An 18,468-nucleotide genomic window follows, 5' to 3' on the forward strand; every position below is an offset into this window, starting at 1 on the left:
CCGGCCTCCCGCATGACGTTGCTGTCGCCGCAGTCGCAGGCGCCCCCCGCCTGGCTCCGGAACATGTTGTAGTCGTGCCCGGCGTGCTCGCCCTGGTGGAAGCACTCGGCGCACAGGCTCATGCAAGGCGAGATTCCGCACGTCCGGCACCGGTAGGCCACGAAGTTGGCGGTCCATACCAGGCCGCACAGCGTGGCCGGGTCGTAGGCCCGCACGGCTTGCACGAAGCTGTCCCAGGGCTCCCCGCCCGACAGCAGGCAGCGGCACCACTCCAGCGCCTCGCCCGCCGCCTCGCCGCCGCCCGGGGCCGCCGCCGGGGCCAGCACCCGCTCCAGCAGCGCCCGCAGCTCCGCCGCCGCCCCCGCACCGCCCTCGACGCCCAGCGCCGTCTTCAGCCGCGCCGCCGTCGCCCGCTTGTCCAGGCTGCTGGCGCCGGCCCCCGCCATGACGGGACACCGAGGGGCCGTTACGGCCGCGCCGGGCTCCTGATCCGTGATCCCTCCGCCGCCCTCGCTCCCCGCCCCGCGGCGCCGCCCTCTCGCGATAGCCGCGGCACCGGCGCCCTGCCCGCCGCCCGCGCCCCCCTCCCGACACCGCCTCTCCCCTCCCCTGACACCACCCTCCTCTTCCTCCGCCCCTGCCCTCCCGCCGCCCTCCCAGCGCGCAGGTGCGTGCCCCGCGCTGCCGCCGCACGGAATGTCGCCGCCCGGCGGCTCGAAACTTCACGTTCGTCCCGGGGTCCCGGCAACCGCGGGGAGTGTGGAGGGCGCACCTGGGCCGGCCGGCGGCCCCGACGGCAGCAGAGCTCATTTGTTACCGATCCGTGCCCGCGAAGCGGCTGCCGTGAGACGCCTTGCAGCCGCCCGTGTATCCTGGCCACAAGAGTCCCGCCGGGCTCAGGTGGCGGCGGCTTTGAGGGTCGGAGCAACTGCGGGGAACGTGGGAGCACCTCTGAGGCTTCGGCCCGGCGCTTCTGCGCTCGCTGCCATCAAGCGGCCCCGCTGGGGGTGCAGAGCAGCGCCGGGCTCCGGCAGCAGCACCGCACCCTGGGGTGTCCGCAGAGCTGCGCCCAGAGGAACCAGCGTGCGGCTGCCTGCGCGCTCCCACCAGGACAGAACGCGTGTGGATGGGATTTACCGTCTTTCACATAGGGATCGGCGGTTTTAAACCTTGATAAATAGATATTCAACTGTGCAACGGAAAACTTTATACTAAAAAATCTATTCCTGAACGAGAGTAACCTTCTACCCGACAGCTATGGGCCTGAAGGCAGCTGCCTGTCTTCTGGCTTTGCCTGCGTTTCCTATGGCTGCCCGTCTGCTGGCGGCTTGTGTCGCGCTGCGGTTCTTCTCTCAACGACCGCTTTTCCCAGCGCACCGGCAAAATTCCAGTTCCTCGTTCTGCCCCTAAGGGCTCTCAGGAGCGGGACCACCGAGAAAGCCCGGTCTGCCAGGTGTGTCCTCCGGCGCCTTCTCAGGAACCGCGCAGCGGTGTCACGTGAGGCTGCAATAAAATGTCTCGTGTTTCTAATACACGACCCCATAGCTCGCACTCGTTAAGGACACACGGAGAAGTTCCGTGGCGCTCGTTCCCGCAGGTGCCCGTCAGCCCGGGAAGGGGCGGGGCGGTGCGCGCCGGGGGCGGGCGGCGCGTCGGAAGTGCGCGGCGGCGCTCGGCACGGCCCGGCCCGGCCGAGCTGCGGTGAGTGCGGGCGGGGCCGGCGGAGCGGGGACGGCGCTGTGGGGAGAGCGGACGGTGTAGGTGGTGGCGGTCGCTGGGGTTTGGTTCCTGCCCCGTTTAGGGCTGGCGGCGGGCGGGCCCGGGCGGTAGAAGCGGAGCCCAGGGCCTGAACTGCGGGAGCCGGAGAGGAGAGGGGCTGCCGCCGCTCCTTCCCCATCATTGGTGCGCCGCCAGCTGCGTCCCGGGAAACGGCAGCGTGAAAACACCCGGGAGGTGCTGAAGATTACCAGGGGGTTTTAAGTATGAAATAATTTAAGACCACGTGTAGTTTATTTTTATTATTGTAACTGGTTACACATTATTTTCTTTAGTTAAACCATAAACATGAAGAAATTAAAGCTTAAAGAACTGGAAAGCTGTCTTCAAGAAGTTGATACTTTTGAAAGTCCAAAACTACTACTTGAACAGTATCCGACTAGACCTCATATTGCAGGTAGAGGTGACCCACACTACTGTTTCCTCTTTTACTAGTTTATCAGCACTTTTAATTCAAAAAGTTTTTTCTACTGCATTGTCTCCTTTGAAGGCTTTATACTAAAAGTAGTTAAAGTATATCCAACAGGAATGTGTATAGTAGTATTGTGGTAATGTCCAATACAGAAATCAAATAAATTAATCTAAAAGATAATGTTGTGATAGAAGCAATTTTAATCTGTAACTGTAAAAGCTGAAATGGAGTTATGTCATGACCCACAAAACCAGTAAAAGTGTATATACAGACACTCGTCTATACCTTAATTATACTATTTTCCATGTTTTATATCCTTCTGTTGTTTTTTCCCCCACAAAGTTTAGAGGCATAATTTTTCCACAAGCAATATACTCAGAGCTCTATCTCTCCACCAAAGAGCCACAGTTTGTAATTCGTCAAAATGTTTTTGACTCTTCACATAAAAAGAGAACTACAGGTGGTAAGAAGATCACGTGGAAATTAATTAAAGGGGTTTTCTGATGCAAAATTAAGAGTTTTCTGAAGGCAGAAACAGCTTTTCTTGATTAATCACACACATATTTGGTATTATTGACCTGTTTTGTTTGTTTTGGTTTTTTTTTTCCCAGCATGTATGCTTTATACAATTCACAATACTTTTGATGACATTGAAAACAAAACAATTGCAGATTTAGGATGTGGTTGTGGCATGCTCAGCATTGGAAGTGCAATGTTAGGAGCAGGGTAAGTATTCAGTATTAAGTTTGGTTATATTTTTTTCTGGCATAGAAGAATAGAAATTAATACTGAAACATAGCAATGCTGAACTAAAACATTTCAGGTTAATCATCTGGTGCAAAATCAGGCTGTTTACTAAATTTTAACTATTAATAAGCATTCATACTGTGAAACTGATGGACAGTTGTCATGAATTTGGAAGCCATTCACTTTTCCCATAAGCATTAAATGAACACATAAAACATCTTTAACAAAATTTAGATTTATACTTGAGAAAGGGCAACAGAAGTACTTGAATTTTTATCAGCACTGAATTTATAATGTATGCTTGTTACAGTTCCTAGATAAGTTGTGTACACAGATCCCTTACTGTAGAATTTAAATGCCATTTTAGTTTGTAGTAGACTAATATGTGACACTTTTCTTTTTTTAATAGATTCTGTGTGGGCCTTGACATAGATGCAGATGCACTGGAAATATTTAATAGCAATATTGAAGACTTAGAGCTCACGAATGTCAACATGGTTCAGTGTGACGTCTGTTCTTTATCTGACAGCATGTCAGACACTTTTGATACAGTTATTATGAACCCTCCTTTTGGTACCAAGCATAACAAAGGTTGGTAATTACGAAACTCAGAAATTATTATAAACAAAACAAGTAAGGGAAATGCTTTCAATGAAAAATCTCCCTTATCAGTTATGTATTGTAATTGCTTAATGTTTTGTTGATCTGGAATCAACTTCCTAAGATTAACAACTTCAGCACTGTAACTAACAGTCACTGGGATTTGAAATAAACAATACTAGATATTTCATATCCCTATAATTTTTATTTTATTAAAAGCAATTGAGTATGTTTTAGAAATACTTTCTGTACCTTAATGTATTCCACGCTGTTTCTCAAGTAGCTATTATTCCAGAAACAAAATAAGCAGATCTTTGAGCTTCCATTTAACAATTCTAATAATTTCATCATTCTTTTAGGAATTGATATGATTTTTCTGAAAACTGCTCTACAAATGGCAAAAACAGCTGTATATTCCCTTCACAAAACTTCAACACGGCAGGTAAGTTCTTCATTTTAATAGGGCAAGAACTAACCAGACAACAAAATAGTTTGCTATATAGATGTCTATAGCTTCATTGATTTGCTGATTACTATGTGGGGTATGTTTGGGATAAATAGTAATTTTGTCAAATAACTGCAATCTCACATGCACCAAGATAACTATGTGATCTAATGCTTTGGCTTGAAAATCAAAAGCACAGGAGACTTACTAAGTACAGAGGTGTAGATGTTTATAAAACTGATAATCTTGAAAGCTCATTTATACACTATCTACTATTGTAGCACATTCAAAAGAAAGCAGCAGAATGGGAAGTGAAGATGGAAGTCTTAGCAGGTAATACTCATTAACAGAAAAAAAACCAAAAATCTTTTGTTTTGGGATATTATCTTTAACACTGCCAGCCAGTCATAACAGCCTGAGATAAATTTAAGTGTGATTTAACACAGAAGTGACACAGGTCTGTTTTTAACAGACTTTTTTTTATTTTTTTGCTACCTGGCTAGAATACCAGCTGGCATTTAATAAAGCTCTAAGGAATACATATTCTGTGCAGAATTAGATTTGTTCCTGGACTAGATTTTGTCTTCAAGCAGAAGTTACCTCTCATCCTGCTTTAAAGGGAGCATTGCTGAAAAAGTGAAGCACAGGTCGGTTTTCACACACAAAAAACCCATCCTTAGTCACCCAAGTATTTTTGACAATTACCTTCCCAGTTCTTCAGTACCACTAACCAGATGCTTTTTACAGTCATAGAACTTGAGAAGTGAAGTTGCACAAGTGCTTGAAGCACAACTGCATTTCAGCCATCCAGTTAAATGGCTGATGTGGATGGCTTCAATGTTTAGTCATCACTAGTGCAGAGATAAAACAGGTATGACAGGCCACAACAGATACAGACATTAGAAACAGAAGTACATGGCTGTAGGGTTAAAGAGGCTGATTATCATCCTAGTCTAACATGTATTATTTATACTGTTCACAGAACTTAGGTTTGACTTACCAGCATCATACAAGTTCCATAAGAAGAAATCAGTAAGTATAAAACCTAACTGAAAAAGTACTGAGGTAAACAAATTCTCCTTAATGAACTTTAGGTTTTAGGGCTGTATGTACTGGATGAAGAATGCTTACAGCATTCAGTCACATCATTGCTGTTACTACATTTTGTACCTTAACGGGGAAAAGAATCCTGATAATGCCAGTCAAAGCTATACACAAAGATTAAAGCCAGCACTGCAATTAGATGGAATAAAGGTAAGGGTAGCTTCCTTGACTCAACTCCTAATGCTCAACCCTATCTGCAGATTGGACTTTCCAGTGAATGAAGTGCTGAAGGCCACAGTAACAAGGATGTTACAGCAGTAGCATTATTTCAGAGCCAGCCTGGGGGTAGCAGGACGAGCTCATGCTCTTCATCTCACTGTTAAAATACACAGTGAAGACACTACAGTATGGCAGCCTAAGCCCACAGCAAGTTCCTAGCTACTAAATGCAGGCCTGGAAACCATGTATCTGCATCCCTTACCATAAGGGAAGCAGAAAGGAGACTGAGAAATAATTTGTTAAAGACTATTGGGTATGTTGAGCAGCAAAGAAGAGAGGCTTTAATCAGCTGGTGACTATGCTCTTGGTGACTTGAACTTAAGATTACTTAAGTCTGTCTTTATCTTTGCTGCTTTACAGTTGAAACATTATTTTGTATTAACCAGTCTTCAGTAGAAAGTAGTTTTAAGTTCTGAATTTATTGCCAGCTGCTATTAAACATAACCACAAGATTACAAAGTCCGAAACATTTTACATTTGAATGAGAAGCCAGAAAAATTGAGACAACCTGACAGTATAAACAAAACTATAAATAGAAAAGTATTTCAGAGTTTTATGTTAGGAGTAAGCATGCTGCTTAAACAAAAAAAGAAAGCTGTAACCCAATAAAATGAAGCTTTTCTCTAATTGTAGGTTGACATTGAAGTGGATTTTATTAGATTTTCTGCCAAAAAAGTCCTGAACTGAGGCATGTCTTTAAAACCTATTGAAAATGGAACAATAAAACCACTATTTTTTAAAATTCTTTTATTTGAGTATTACTGACTGCCATCTCCATTTTCTGTTTTCAGTTGTTTTGGTGCAGGTTCTTCCTTTTCTGTTTCCTCTAGTGGTCTCTTCTTGGGACTTGCTGGTTCTGCAAGATTGAATATATAGTCATTTAAGGTAAAGGAAAGCTTTGCCTGAAATCTTCTGAAAAAACAAACTCTTCTCACCATGTAAGTCTGAGGCCCAGTTATCTACAGCCACAGCTACACTAGAGGATTTTTTTGTTACTGTGACTAGAGCTTTCATATGTTCTAAAATACCCCCTTTTGAAGAGCTTCAGCCCTCTCTAACTCCACAGCAGGAGGGCAAGTAAAAAAATGGAGTAGAATCTACCAGAAGTAGGGTTCAGTGGGTTTTAGTTAAAAAGGTGCACTATGTAATGAACAGAAGGTTAGCTCTTCCTCTGCTCCAAGCTGAATACTGACAGGCCAAACTATTAAATCTTCTCATATCCTTAAGGGGGAAAAAAAAGTGCCACTCAAGAGACTGAATCTGTACAGTTGTGTAATGCTGCTGACAACAACCATCTTTCAATGCATAATGTTTTAAACAGCTGTGCAGTACAGCCTTATCAATTATCTTATATGCTTTTTGGAGAGCTGTGGAAGGAATCGAGCACAAGGCTCTTAAGGCAGATCCTGTCAGGAGGGCAGAAAAGCTACAAAGCTGAGCCAAATCTGAAACACTTGTAAGAAACATGAGTACATGGAACTACTTTTTGCAGAAGTACTGAATAAGCTGCATGAACTGCACAGAATGACATACCTGTTTTAGTATCATTTTCACCATCTTCTTCATCATTCTCAAACTTTATTTTCTTGCCCTGAAACTGTATTTTTCCTTTTTGTGCACCCTGAGGTATCTTTCCCCCTCTTCCTTTTCCTTTAATTTTGCGCCCTGTGGAGATACAAGATCAGGAACTTTCTATCAGTTGTCTTTTAACTGGCCAGCTGCAAAGACTGCTTTACAGTTAAGGTCAGTATGTAGTATATATTCACTACTTAAAGAGTGAGTTTCACACACCAGTTCTAGGACATTATAAAGGCTTAAATTAGTAAGAGGAAAAAGAACCTTTTGTTTTCTGTTTCAGCAATTCCTGCTGATCTTCGAGGATTTTTTTCAGGGCTTCTTTCTCTGCATCTCCTTCTAGCACTTCCCATGAAACATCCTTGTTCCGGAGCTGCAAGTTTCCATTATGTGCTGCTTTGGCTTTTTCCAGAGCTTCTTTGGCAATATCCTTAAATAGGATAATTCCCTTTAAAAGAAGAGTGGCATTTGCATTTTAATCTTACTGCAAAAACATTCAGCTAAAATGATGAACAATATATCCTGTTAAGTGCCTCAGCAAATTTATTAGTGATGTATGATTGTAAAACATGTCTAGACTGAAGCAAAGCCCTCAAACTCTGCTAATGAACATTCCCAGTTTTGACCTTATCAACTAACAAGGCTGGAACCTTTATCTGTTCTTTTGAAAGAAAGGAATAATTTAATTCTCTAAATATTCTGCAATTTCACAAGACAATAACTTACTTGATAATATAAAACAACAAACATTTATCTAATTATTCATTTTCAAACTTCAGTATGGGAATCTTAAGTCCTTGTCTAGGATTACTAACCTCCTTTGCACCTCTAACAAAGTGTATCCACTTGATTTCTCCGTGACCAGAAAATACATCATGGAGGTCTTCTCTGCACGTTTGGTCATCCAGATCACCAGAAAACTTCAAAAGACATCCTGTCTTTTCTTCCAGAGACTTCTAAATTAAATGAAAACCCCCACATTATCACTGAAGACTCAAATTTGAATATTCATATTCCCCCCTCAATCCTCTTAAACACAATAGCGGTAAGTAAGTAGTTGAAGTTACAGTAATTCAAGGATTTTTCCTGTATAACCTAGTTCTGCTGATGTCCAAGTCTTGTACAGTGTGTCCCCCCTCATTTTTTTGAGCTTTCTTTGCTTACTGTGATACATTATATGGAACTTAGGAGTCCTTTCATATATTACTTACACTACTTAAAATTTTACAAAACAGCTTTCTGAAGGCTGATAGGTTGAAAATTTATATAATACCAGTGGAATCCTTAATGGATCCTTTAAATGCCATATAAGAACAATCATCTCAATGGTAAACGCAGGATCACTCTGAACAGGCAAACATGCCTATTAAGAGAAATTTAGGATGTGAGCCTTTAAACAAAATTAGTCTATTGAAAATAAGATTAAAACACCATGAAAAAAGTCCTACTGTAAGTTAGTTGGAAAAGCTGAAGTGACTTTCTAGAAAGTGCTCTATATTACAGTATTCCATGTTAGCTTTATAAAGTGTAGGTGATTTAAAAAACCCATACCATTTCAGCATCTGCTGCTTGTTTCTGCTTTTCTTCTTTTTCCCTGCAAAAGAGTTAATTAGTTATGAGTCAGTTCAAGCATGGTCAGACAAGCAAAACACACGCTTTGACTGACAACGACTCACTGTTTAGCTCTTGCTTTCGCTTCTACTTTGTTTTGTTTCCTTTCTTCGTTCTTCTTTGTACAATACTCCTCCCTTCAATAGAATATAAATTAATTTAAAATATTCTGTTATAATTAGTTTGTAAGACAGCAGCAGACTAATGTTGAAATTATTTTTCCAAGTTCAGATGTTAAGTCTCCCAAAGGTTCATCCATCAATGCCTGTACAACAGCATGAAAAACTTGCTTCTCAGGCCAAGCCAGGTTCTTGTGTAAATCCACCCTCACCACTGTTAGTTCATATATCAGTTAAGTGGACTTACTTGAAAAGTACTATCAGCTCTGTGTCTTTGTACTTTTGATTTGGTATCTCTGTAAACTTCTTAGCAGATTCAACACTATCAAAAACTGCAAATATTGAGCCCTGTGAAATGATAAGAGATTGTTAAGAGTAATTGAACAGAATGTTTTCCAGGAGACATGCCTGCCCCAGGTCTAAATGCTCATCATTACCTTAAACGTTCTCTGCAATGTTCTCCTCATTTGAATATTTTCAACTGGACCTTTATCCTCAAGCCATTCTTTGATATCATCAAGAGTAGCATCTAGTGGAAAGCCTTTCTGCAAGACAGCAGTGAGCTTCAATTATATGCCACAAAGTGACTCTTAACAATTATAACCTCTATAATACAAGTTAATTCAAGCTTTACTCTCAGATGGTTATCAGCTGAAGTCATGCAGGACAGCACACAGAAAAATTTACTTACAACATATACAGATCTGTTTTTAATTGCAGCCTTATACTGGTCATTTAATTCAGGAAGGGGTTTATTTGGAGATCTTCTGATTTTAGTTTTGTCTTCGTTTATTTCCATTAAACCAGTCTTGGATTTTCTTAGTGCTTCTACAATAACATCAAAATCTTTTGAAAGGCGACTTAACCTATTGAGTAAGCAAACAGAAGTTATTATCAATACACAGGCAAAACTGAAGCTAGATGTTAAAAAACCAATAGGAATTGCAAATACACATCAGTAAGGCCCCAAATAGAGATAGGTAGCTGAAAGTTACTCTTTTATCCACATTAGTTGTACTTCGCTTTACCTGTTGAATTTGATCATTACTTCTAAAGGTACCCAGCCATCATCTAGTTTGATCTGTTCCTTTAGAAACTTGTCTCTTGGTAGATTGTGATTGCCAAAATAGTACTGCAAAAAGGAAGGGGGAAGGGAGGGGGGGAGAAGAGGAAAGAGAGACATATCTTTGAATTTTCACCCTTAAAAAGCTCGTTTTTGTCTAACAGTTTACTGCAGTAGATTGACACATACCAAAATTAATTAATCTGAACAACTGGGAATTCTGAAATTATTACTTCCTGCTTTAATGTGATACTTTGCCAAAAATTAGCTGCAATGTGTAAGTTGTAAAAACAAAGCCACTGTAAACCTAAACAAATCAACCCTACGCTGAAACAGTGCGTCATCCAATTAATGAATTGGTTGAATTAATGAGGCAAAGACAGATTGCAGTTTTCTTTAGGAAAGGAGCAAAGCTTATTCTGTTAACATGATAAGCATTCACCACCCTGATCAAGCCCTGCAGAGTCAAAAGTCAAATTTGTCACCAGCAGATCCAGGTTGTGCTCCTTAAGGGGTATGTATGCAAGAATACTGTATCTGCTCACTGAAAAATCATACTCATAAGACTGGAATTTCTAGGTCTCATTCAAAAGAACACCATAAGATAAATCATTATTTTATATTTAATTTTTAATTTTATTTAATTACTATGTTCTTATTTCAATCTTGTCCAGCATGGGAAGACAATTCAGTTCAAGACAGAAGAGTTAATCAGATTCTTTCCCTGACCAGCAGTCATCTACCAAAGGTCAAATACTTGAAGCCGTAAGATAAATTGGAATATTTTCACCATTATTGTGGTGCTTTGAAAAGTCAGTGCAAGTTTTACAACACTAAAGCTCTTCCTTTAGAACATCTCAAACTCACATCAAAAGTCTAGTTTTATCAACTATTTATATATAGCAAACAAACAAAATATAGAGGTTGAGGAATCTCCATGTTTTGTTTGTTACATACAAATAATGGCTCCATATGGTAATGGGCATTCATGTACAGCTGCATTTTTGTCTTTCAGGAAAGTGGTTTTGTTCTAGATGGCACTTAAACCAATGGGCTTAGGTTTTTTATTGTAGGATAACCCACCAAGCCTCTAGAGAGACAAAGAGTTAATCTAAAATAGGCATATAAGTTTAGTTCTAATTTGTAGCAATAAATTACAAAGCCATAAATAATAGCAAGTTATGCAATGTGCCAGTATTTTGACCAGCAGAGATTCCTGAGGAGGAAGATTTTTTCCCCACAAAAATTAAGGCACATAGAATTAAAATGCACTCTCCTCCTATTTGCACAGGTAGAATAACCCCAGCAAACACGGTAGTAAATTGTTTAATGATTCCCTTACTATAGCACCAAAATGCTAGCAAATTGAACCTTTTCTGTTTTGAAATGGCATTCTTACAAGCAACTCTAGACAAGTATAGCTTCCAACTTAAACTACAGTTACGACTATCCTGAAGTACTACACACCTGGTACAGACTTGTGGTGTTTTTTAAAGAGCTGAAGATTTGAGTCTAACTCCCAATAAAGTTAACTTCTAGTAGCCAAGCCCCTGCCAATGAAGGCCCCCAAAACATCTCAGTCCAGATCCCAAACTATAATCTGAACTTACCTCAATTTGCTGACAGATTTTGCTTTCCAAGATAGACATGTTTTCACCATTTCCATTTTCAGCCATTTTCACCAGCTGTTTTGAAGAGAATACAGAGCAAAAGCACTGAGTTTTGAATAGTACTTTCTACAGACTTACATTCATGTAGCATTGCATTTCACTGCAGCCTCATCTAAATAAGGTAACAGCTAAATTCATTAGCCATACATTTATGCCTGTGAAGCAGCTATTAACATGACTGCAGAACTCCAAAAGGAAACTATGAAACAACTGGAAAAAAACCTCCTCACTTTGGTTGTTAAGACAGCATTTGGCATTCAGCAGGCAAGATAAAATTTAAAAAATGCTGGCACTTCACAGCCTTATTTGTTACTTATCTTCTTCTAGGCACAGATTCTCAATTCAGAACAACAACAAAACTAAGAGCCAACATTTGTTTTTTTACATCAAATCCAACCTTGCATCACTAGGCAAAACAGTAAGAAAAATATTCAATTCCTACATAAGTATAATGAGAAATGTTTCTGAAGTTTCTGTCTCCTGTTTAATCTTTGGAAAGTTCACAGAAGTGATACATCCTCACTGGAGGATGGAATGAAAGTATCTGCATTTACTGACACATCCTAAAGATGTCTTGTTTTCGCCTTTACAAATCTGTCTTCACTGCAGTTCTGCTTGAACAGTGAATCAAGTATCTTTGATAACATAAGACATTTTAACTTGGAAGTAACTTTACTTAACTGCCGGCAAGTGTATAATCCCAGTACATCAGATGCAGTCACTAAGAAAGAAGCAACTGGCCAGAAAATTAACAGGGATCAAACAATTTCTATCTAGCTGTTCTTAAGATAAGGATAGAGTGCTAAGGCTAGAGTGGGAAGATTAATCCTTGAGAAAAAATGTAGCTTTTATGAAGCTGTCAGAAATTAGTTTGAATTCGGTTTTGAACTATGAAGCAGAGATTTCTTCTTTTTCCCTTTGAGCACTAACACACTTGTTAAACCCAGCTACAGAAGATGAAGTGGTTTCTTGGTTGCATTACCCCAGTTCACAGATCTGTGACCACAAAGGCTGCTGACAAAGATGGTTTTGCACTCATATCTTGCATGGTTTATTGGGAAATTTAACCATACACCTTCTGCTCTTCTGCTACTTGCAGGACAATAACATCTTTCAGAGCATTGAGATGACTGGCAACACAGAAGCAGGGAAAACTCCCCCAAGGTGTCCTTGTTACAGGAAATTGTTTTTCATCAGTTCACCAGTTGGCAGCCTCATCTTCTTACTTTAGTATTTTAATTCCCCAATAATTGTTCAGCCTATGGCAGTCTGCAGTATTTCCATTTCCTCCTTTTCCTGATCTCAATGCTACATTCAATCCTTGGAACTTACTTATAATTCTTCAGCACTTACAGCCTTGAAAGGTGCTGTGCTTGCACCTGTACCTAACACTGTAACACTCTTTAAACCATGATTTCAGCAAGTGTTAGCTGCCAGCTATGCTGAGTGTGATCCGTTTATCTAAGAAGCACTTCACAAAACCCGGGCCAGAGCACCCAAGCTGAGAGTTGCTTCAGAGATGTCCCACATGAGCCACCCTGACTACAGCAGAATGACACTTCACCACTACTCAGGTGCTGGTGCTGTCTTAACACCCTACTTGTGAGAGAAATCAGTGTTCTATTTTACCCAATTTGATCTAATTTAATGGCAACATATAGAGCAGTCTCTGACTGCTGTCCCTGCCTGCCTCAACCCAGGTACCAAAATACTCAGAACCAAAAACTCAGTTTCCACAAAAGGCTCAGCTTCACTGTAAAGAAGAGAAAAAACTGAAGTCTACTTCCTTAGCAGTGTTTCCAAGGTTAATACCAAAAAGCATGATCTAACACAAGATGTAGGACATGTCCTTTAGAAAGTCTTACATGTGGAATTTTTTTTCTAAAAAGCATCCTGAAAGGATGTAAAAAGATGTAAAAAGATGTTGCAAGTAATAAACTGTAGGGAAGACTAAGAAAGACTCAAGCTTGCCACACATGGAATTCAGTTCAGTGATTGAGCTCTAACCTATTTAGAAGAAAAGCAGAAGCAGCCTTCTAATTTAAGAGAAATTCTAGCCTTGTCTGCACATGCTCACTTCAGACTCTTTAGCTCAGTCATTTGGCACAAGACAACTTCCAGATCAATAGTTTTCAGTTGCTGTGCAGTGGTGAAGACTGATAAAAAGCTACAATGAACAGCAATCACAGTCTGAACTGCATGCAAAATACTACAAAAGATTTAATTTTAAGGGCGTTCTTAATAAACTACACTGACTTGTTCCTTCCATATGCCAAAAGTCTATATCAGTACCACACAAAACATAAAAAAACAGGTTAAAATAAAGCAAGTAGTCATTAGGTTTAAATTAAAAAAAATTATAGCCAAGCCCCTTAACTAGAACAATTAGATCCCACACTACATTAGCCAGATCATCAAGTAGATTTTCTTCTTACCAGCCATTTAGTTTCAAGCTCTGGACAAAGTTTAGTTGCAGGCTGATTATACCATTACTGCAATAGAGTGAAAGGCTTTTTTTAAATAAGAAAGCTTTCCCGATAAAGTAACATGGAACTGTTAATATTATGCCTTCTTCAGGAGCCCTATATAAGAGGTCTGAGCCTGTTTTTTATTTATGGATAAGAATTAAATACAACCACACATTTTCTCAGATGTTTTTCCAGTAGAATCAGTGCAATGCAAGAAAAAAATTCTTACGAAGAATTTTTAAAATAATTGAAATGTCAGACCCTGTACTGTGCTAGGAGACCATCAATTTCCTGTTAACACTTTTACACGCCTGCAGCAGCAACACAACCCTCTTCAGAAAGCCTCAGGCGCCGCGGCCCAGCCTCCCACCCAGCGAACGCCTCTGTCCGGCAAGAGTGGCAGCGCTGCCCTCGGGCCGGGCCCGGCTCCCCGCCGCGGGAGTGGTGCCGCCGGCCCCGCTTTCCCCGCAGACCCCGAGCCCCGCGGGAAGCGCCGGCGGCGTGAAGTGACCGCGGCGGGCCGGGCCCGCTCCGCGTCTCCGCCGGGGCAGAGGCGGCACGTGCTCCCCTGCTCCGGGAACCGTCCCTGCCTCCCTCCCGGCCGGCCGGCCGCCGCGCCGCGCCCCGTCGCCAGCCCTGCCCCGGCGTGGCCCGGCGCTCCTCAGCAGGGCCGGGCCCCGCAGGGCACGCCTGAACAGCGGCCCCATACGAACCTGCGCGCTCAGGCCCCGTTCCGCCGCTCCAGAGACCGCGAGTCCGCGCCGCGCGGCCCAGCAGCCCCCGCGGCCAAACCGCCCGTCACGTGAGTGCCACTTCCGGGGCGGAGGAGGGGCCACAGAGCGGCCCCGCCCCACGCAGCCCTCGTGCCCGCCCCGCGCCGGGAGCGCGCGCGCGAGCCCGTGAGGGCCCCGCGCGCCCGATTCTGTTCGCCCTTTCTGTTCACAGCTTTTGCGCGCTGAGCAGAAAAAGTAAATTAACAACTTGAATTTGTGCAGTGGTGGTATACTATATTTATTAAGTATTGCAAACATTCATTTAAACACTACAGATGTACTCTGGGCATCTATAGCACTACGAACATGGGCAGAGCACAATTGAAAATTTTAAGAAATAGTACTGATTTTACAACTGATTTGATTTCCACATTATTTAGTTTCCTAGTTTACAAGTGAAACAGTAAGACAGTGTCTACCACAATGCAGGTCCAATAGCACAATAATTCAGTGTTTACATTGATTGTTTTTAGAAACATGTTACAGATGGCTAAGAGACTCCCTGCTCTAAGCTTCCCACCCCTCGTAGGCTGCTGACCAGATGTCAGAAGCCTGTTGCTCTTGCTGAGTTCATTTTCCTGCCTGTGCCCAAGACCTGATTGCAGCACACCTTCTTGGGATGTGCTATGTGAGTTAATTTAAAAGGGCATTGTAGGTTATTGTGAAAAATAGCACCAGTTGAAATTTAACCACGAATCTGAACTCATTCTTCTCTCCGTTTATTCTAATGCATTGAAAATCTCAGAAATTAGGATTTAACTGAAGTCCTAAGCAGTATTTTCTTTGACTTTTGTTTATGCCAGCCAGACCAACAAACTCTCTCCTGACAGGAGAGAACTAAAGGCTTTTTTTCCACTTTGCACTTAACACTGAGGCCAAAAAGCAGCATTTGCTTGCCTGCAAGTTGCCCAGGGGCACAAAGCAGAGTCCAGTTTCCAGTGCCTGTGCTCCAGCCCTGGAACAGCACTTTCTTTCACCAACATCAAGCACCTAGTCTGCAAGCAGTTGACAAGTGGACACTGAAGGGGTTGGTTTTGTTAGTCCTCACCTTCTTTTTAGATCCATTCACTGACTTATGACTGTCTGTGACAGGATAAAGGCCAGAATGAACCTCAAGGCCAGCCACAAGCAGCTGTTCTATGCTTGTGTTTTTCAACAAACATCAAGCTTCATGGGAACATAATTTGCATTGAAAAATTACATAAACATGTTGAGTTTGTTCTGGTTTCATTCAATACAAAGATCACCTTCATGTTCTTGTGATGGTGCCCTTTAAATCCCCCCTGCCCTTGAGCAATTCTCAGCTGTGGAGATTTCCAGGCGAAACAAAAACAAATTCACTTTATCTCTTTTGCTCACCTGCTTGGCCCATGCATTTCAAACAGCCTCTGAGTTCTATTCTCCACAGCTCATTAGAGTTTGGAGTCTTTAAACAAATTACATTGGATCCTTAAATAGATCTCAGTGGGATGGGTTACAAAACAAAATACTACACACACACACAACCTCTGACATTGTGAGGCAACATATGAAAATATTAAAAAAAGAACTGTACATATACACCACAGAACTTCACATCAAAGCCAGAGTTGAGTGCCACCTGTTACCAGCAGTCAAATGTAAGTCAGAAATAGCATAGAAATGTGAAAGAATAAAAAAAAAGCAGAGCGTGCTTATGATCAAACAAAATAAATATTATAAACTCAGAGCTTACTACTTGGAAAAGCCATTTCTTTGTATCTGAGAAATCAAATAAAACCAAAATTTAATTTTAGGTGGCAGTGCTTGTGTGGGAAGTTCCCACCACAACCTATGGCAGCCCTGTGTCATCCCTGCCTCTCACACCAATGTCTAACAGCTGTTTCTGCAGTCATTTTACAAACTGGATTGGGGGTTCAGTGCTAAAAGAATCTTCTCTGTTCCCCAAAGCATTTCTTAATTTGGATCACTGCTGTCAGGCCACTCAAAGTGTGATCTTTGTCTGTAAATCACTTTACCAAAATCTACTTTCTACAAAGAATTTGAAGATCTCGTATTAAGTTTTGAGAGAAATAATAAATAAATCAATCTTATAATTTTTTTTCTTCATGCATAACATACATTGACAAATTTCTTTAGTTGTTACCTTTTCTCAAGTCACAGTTTAGAAAAGATCAAATGGTATTAAACAAAATAGAGAAGTTTGAATCTCAGGCAGATGTTACTTTTCCAGTCTCTCTCATTTCCTCCTTCCATTCCACACAGGCACACATCTTGAAATAATATTAAAAAAGAGTTAATACATTAAGGCTTTTCTCTGAACCCAAAACTACCCAAACTACAAATACCTGTGCATCAGCCAAAGATCCCACTGTAAAGCCTTGCAGAGTCTTTTTTCACTTCTCATAGGCAATGTTGAAGAAAGTGTGAGAACGGCAAAGAGAAATGCCCTTTTACTTCTCCATCTGGAAAACTAGTGCATGCTCTGGGGCTACTATCAACATTTCTTCCCTCATTCCTAGCCAAATCTCTTCTTTGCTCTGGCACTTGAAGGCAGAGTTGGAGACATCCTGTAAATGCCCATTTCTGAATCTGATAACCTAGTTATCCAAGTGATATTGCTCTGTATATACCATACACTTATCTTATGTCAATGATCCATTTCTATAGCTACCTTCAGAATACAGAGATTTTATCTTAAGGCCAGTAGTCCTTAGAACTGTATTTTGTTTGGGTTTACTCATCTTAGCACCAAGTCATAGTTTCATCCAGTGATTAACAAAATCAAATCAATTTTTCACAGTAGTTCCTATGTTGCTGTACAAAATATTATAAGAGAGTAGTTTAAGAACTTCCATGACAAAGAATGACTGCACTGAAAAATACATGGAAATCTTGTTACCACATTTATGTTTCTGAGTTGTTTAAAACAAAAACAAATTAGTTATTAACAACATACACTAAGAGATTGCATTAGACAACCCCTCATGAGGTAATCAGTACTGTTATGAATACTGCATCTGCTGTTTTCTGTAACAACAGGATGAAAATTAAATGCATTTATGCATTTAAATGCTTACACATTATACACACAGACACAGCCATGTGACCGCATAGCACTGGGAAGATTACCTACTGCTTCCCATTTATTCAGTTGAGGGTCATATTTCTCAATGCTCTGCAGGTACGTTCCTTTTGAATAGGAATATCCTCCTGTTACATAGATGCACCCGTTCATAACCACCGTGCCACACTCCATCCTTCTCTCCATCATGTGAGCCATCTGCTTCCACTCATTTTGCTCTGGGTCATAGCAGTCAGTGATTGTGGTCTGTCCACCCACAAAATAGATCTTGTTTTGTAATGTAATTGAACACAATCCGTATTCTTCAGGAAAAAAAGGAATATAGTACAACTCAGCATGACAACATTAACTTAAACTGCAAGTATATTACAAATATTGGGCACCGATGAGGGCAGCTGAATATCCTCACTGTGCTTAGGAGACACCTCTGGGTTTTCTGCTACACTACAGCAGCAGTACTCAGCAAAAATTGCTTTAAACACTTACTGTTACCAGATGTAAAACATAGATAAAACCCTTTTAAAATTAATGTAAGTAATTTTTGCCAAATATCAATGAATAGTTAGATTTTACAGAAAGTTATATTATTTAATAGAATGTGGACATTGCTTAATTCAGTATTTATATAGTGATTTCTATAGAACAGATGCTTAAGGAAGGTCCTCCTTTTCACTTTCAGAGTTTGGAAACAGCTGTTGCTGCCCTAGAGGCATTTCTTTTTTTAATCAGGAATATGCCAAAAACCCCTAACTGAGCTAAAGGTCTCTCTCCCAGGTACAAGTAATCAAATAAAGCTCTATGTTTGTTAGAGAAAGTATTTAC

The 18,468-nt window shown here is 41.3% G+C and overlaps 3 protein-coding genes across 19 annotated transcripts in view; 1 reads left to right on the top strand and 2 right to left on the bottom strand.

The window, feature by feature from the left end:
* The window catches only part of UBR3 (ubiquitin protein ligase E3 component n-recognin 3), a 102,523-nt gene extending 100,928 nt beyond the window's left edge, over positions 1–1,595 (bottom strand). For 4 of the 6 annotated variants that reach the window (XM_086896722.1, XM_086896721.1, XM_086896720.1 and 1 more), the window contains exon 1: positions 1–461. In XM_086896722.1, the coding sequence (XP_086752848.1) occupies positions 1–446 (446 nt within the window). In that variant the 5' untranslated portion in view covers positions 447–461. Of the gene's footprint in view, positions 462–772 lie in introns of those variants that run through there. The other 2 variants (XM_086896723.1, XM_086896724.1) reach the window with 2 other exon arrangements.
* Positions 11–6,048, top strand: METTL5 (methyltransferase 5, N6-adenosine). Of its 7 annotated transcripts, none has more exons than XM_086896775.1 (8): positions 11–1,453; positions 2,052–2,173; positions 2,800–2,914; positions 3,345–3,526; positions 3,895–3,977; positions 4,262–4,313; positions 4,963–5,012; positions 5,937–6,048. In XM_086896775.1, the coding sequence occupies exons 2-8, from the start codon at positions 2,065–2,067 to the stop codon at positions 5,988–5,990; spliced, it is 645 nt and encodes a 214-aa protein (XP_086752901.1). In that variant the 5' UTR covers positions 11–1,453; positions 2,052–2,064; the 3' UTR covers positions 5,991–6,048. The 7 variants fall into 7 exon arrangements, with proteins under 7 accessions (XP_086752901.1, XP_086752906.1, XP_086752900.1 ...); XM_086896780.1 differs by lacking the exon at positions 5,937–6,048 and adding an exon at positions 5,285–5,927 and having other exon boundaries at positions 71–152; XM_086896774.1 differs by having other exon boundaries at positions 1,426–1,701.
* LOC111932105 (small RNA binding exonuclease protection factor La) overlaps positions 5,704–18,468 on the bottom strand; it is a 22,309-nt gene continuing 9,544 nt past the window's right edge. The window contains exons 1-13 of one of the 6 annotated variants that reach the window (XM_086896760.1): positions 14,523–14,617; positions 13,777–13,833; positions 11,282–11,356; positions 9,637–9,740; positions 9,300–9,474; positions 9,046–9,153; positions 8,856–8,956; positions 8,555–8,626; positions 8,430–8,472; positions 7,694–7,834; positions 7,143–7,326; positions 6,837–6,968; positions 5,704–6,159 (exon numbers count right to left, since the gene is read on the bottom strand). In XM_086896760.1, the coding sequence (XP_086752886.1) occupies positions 6,062–6,159; positions 6,837–6,968; positions 7,143–7,326; positions 7,694–7,834; positions 8,430–8,472; positions 8,555–8,626; positions 8,856–8,956; positions 9,046–9,153; positions 9,300–9,474; positions 9,637–9,740; positions 11,282–11,347 (1,224 nt within the window). In that variant the 5' untranslated portion in view covers positions 11,348–11,356; positions 13,777–13,833; positions 14,523–14,617 and the 3' untranslated portion in view covers positions 5,704–6,061. Of the gene's footprint in view, positions 6,160–6,836; positions 6,969–7,142; positions 7,327–7,693; positions 7,835–8,429; positions 8,473–8,554; positions 8,627–8,855; positions 8,957–9,045; positions 9,154–9,299; positions 9,475–9,636; positions 9,741–11,281; positions 11,357–13,776; positions 13,834–14,070; positions 14,351–14,522; positions 14,678–14,795; positions 17,949–18,468 lie in introns of those variants that run through there. The other 5 variants (XM_086896759.1, XM_086896761.1, XM_086896762.1 and 2 more) reach the window with 5 other exon arrangements.

Source organism: Cyanistes caeruleus, chromosome 7 (assembly GCF_971803275.1).
Source record: "Cyanistes caeruleus chromosome 7, bCyaCae1.hap1.1, whole genome shotgun sequence".
Taxonomy (NCBI): Eukaryota; Metazoa; Chordata; class Aves; order Passeriformes; family Paridae; genus Cyanistes; species Cyanistes caeruleus.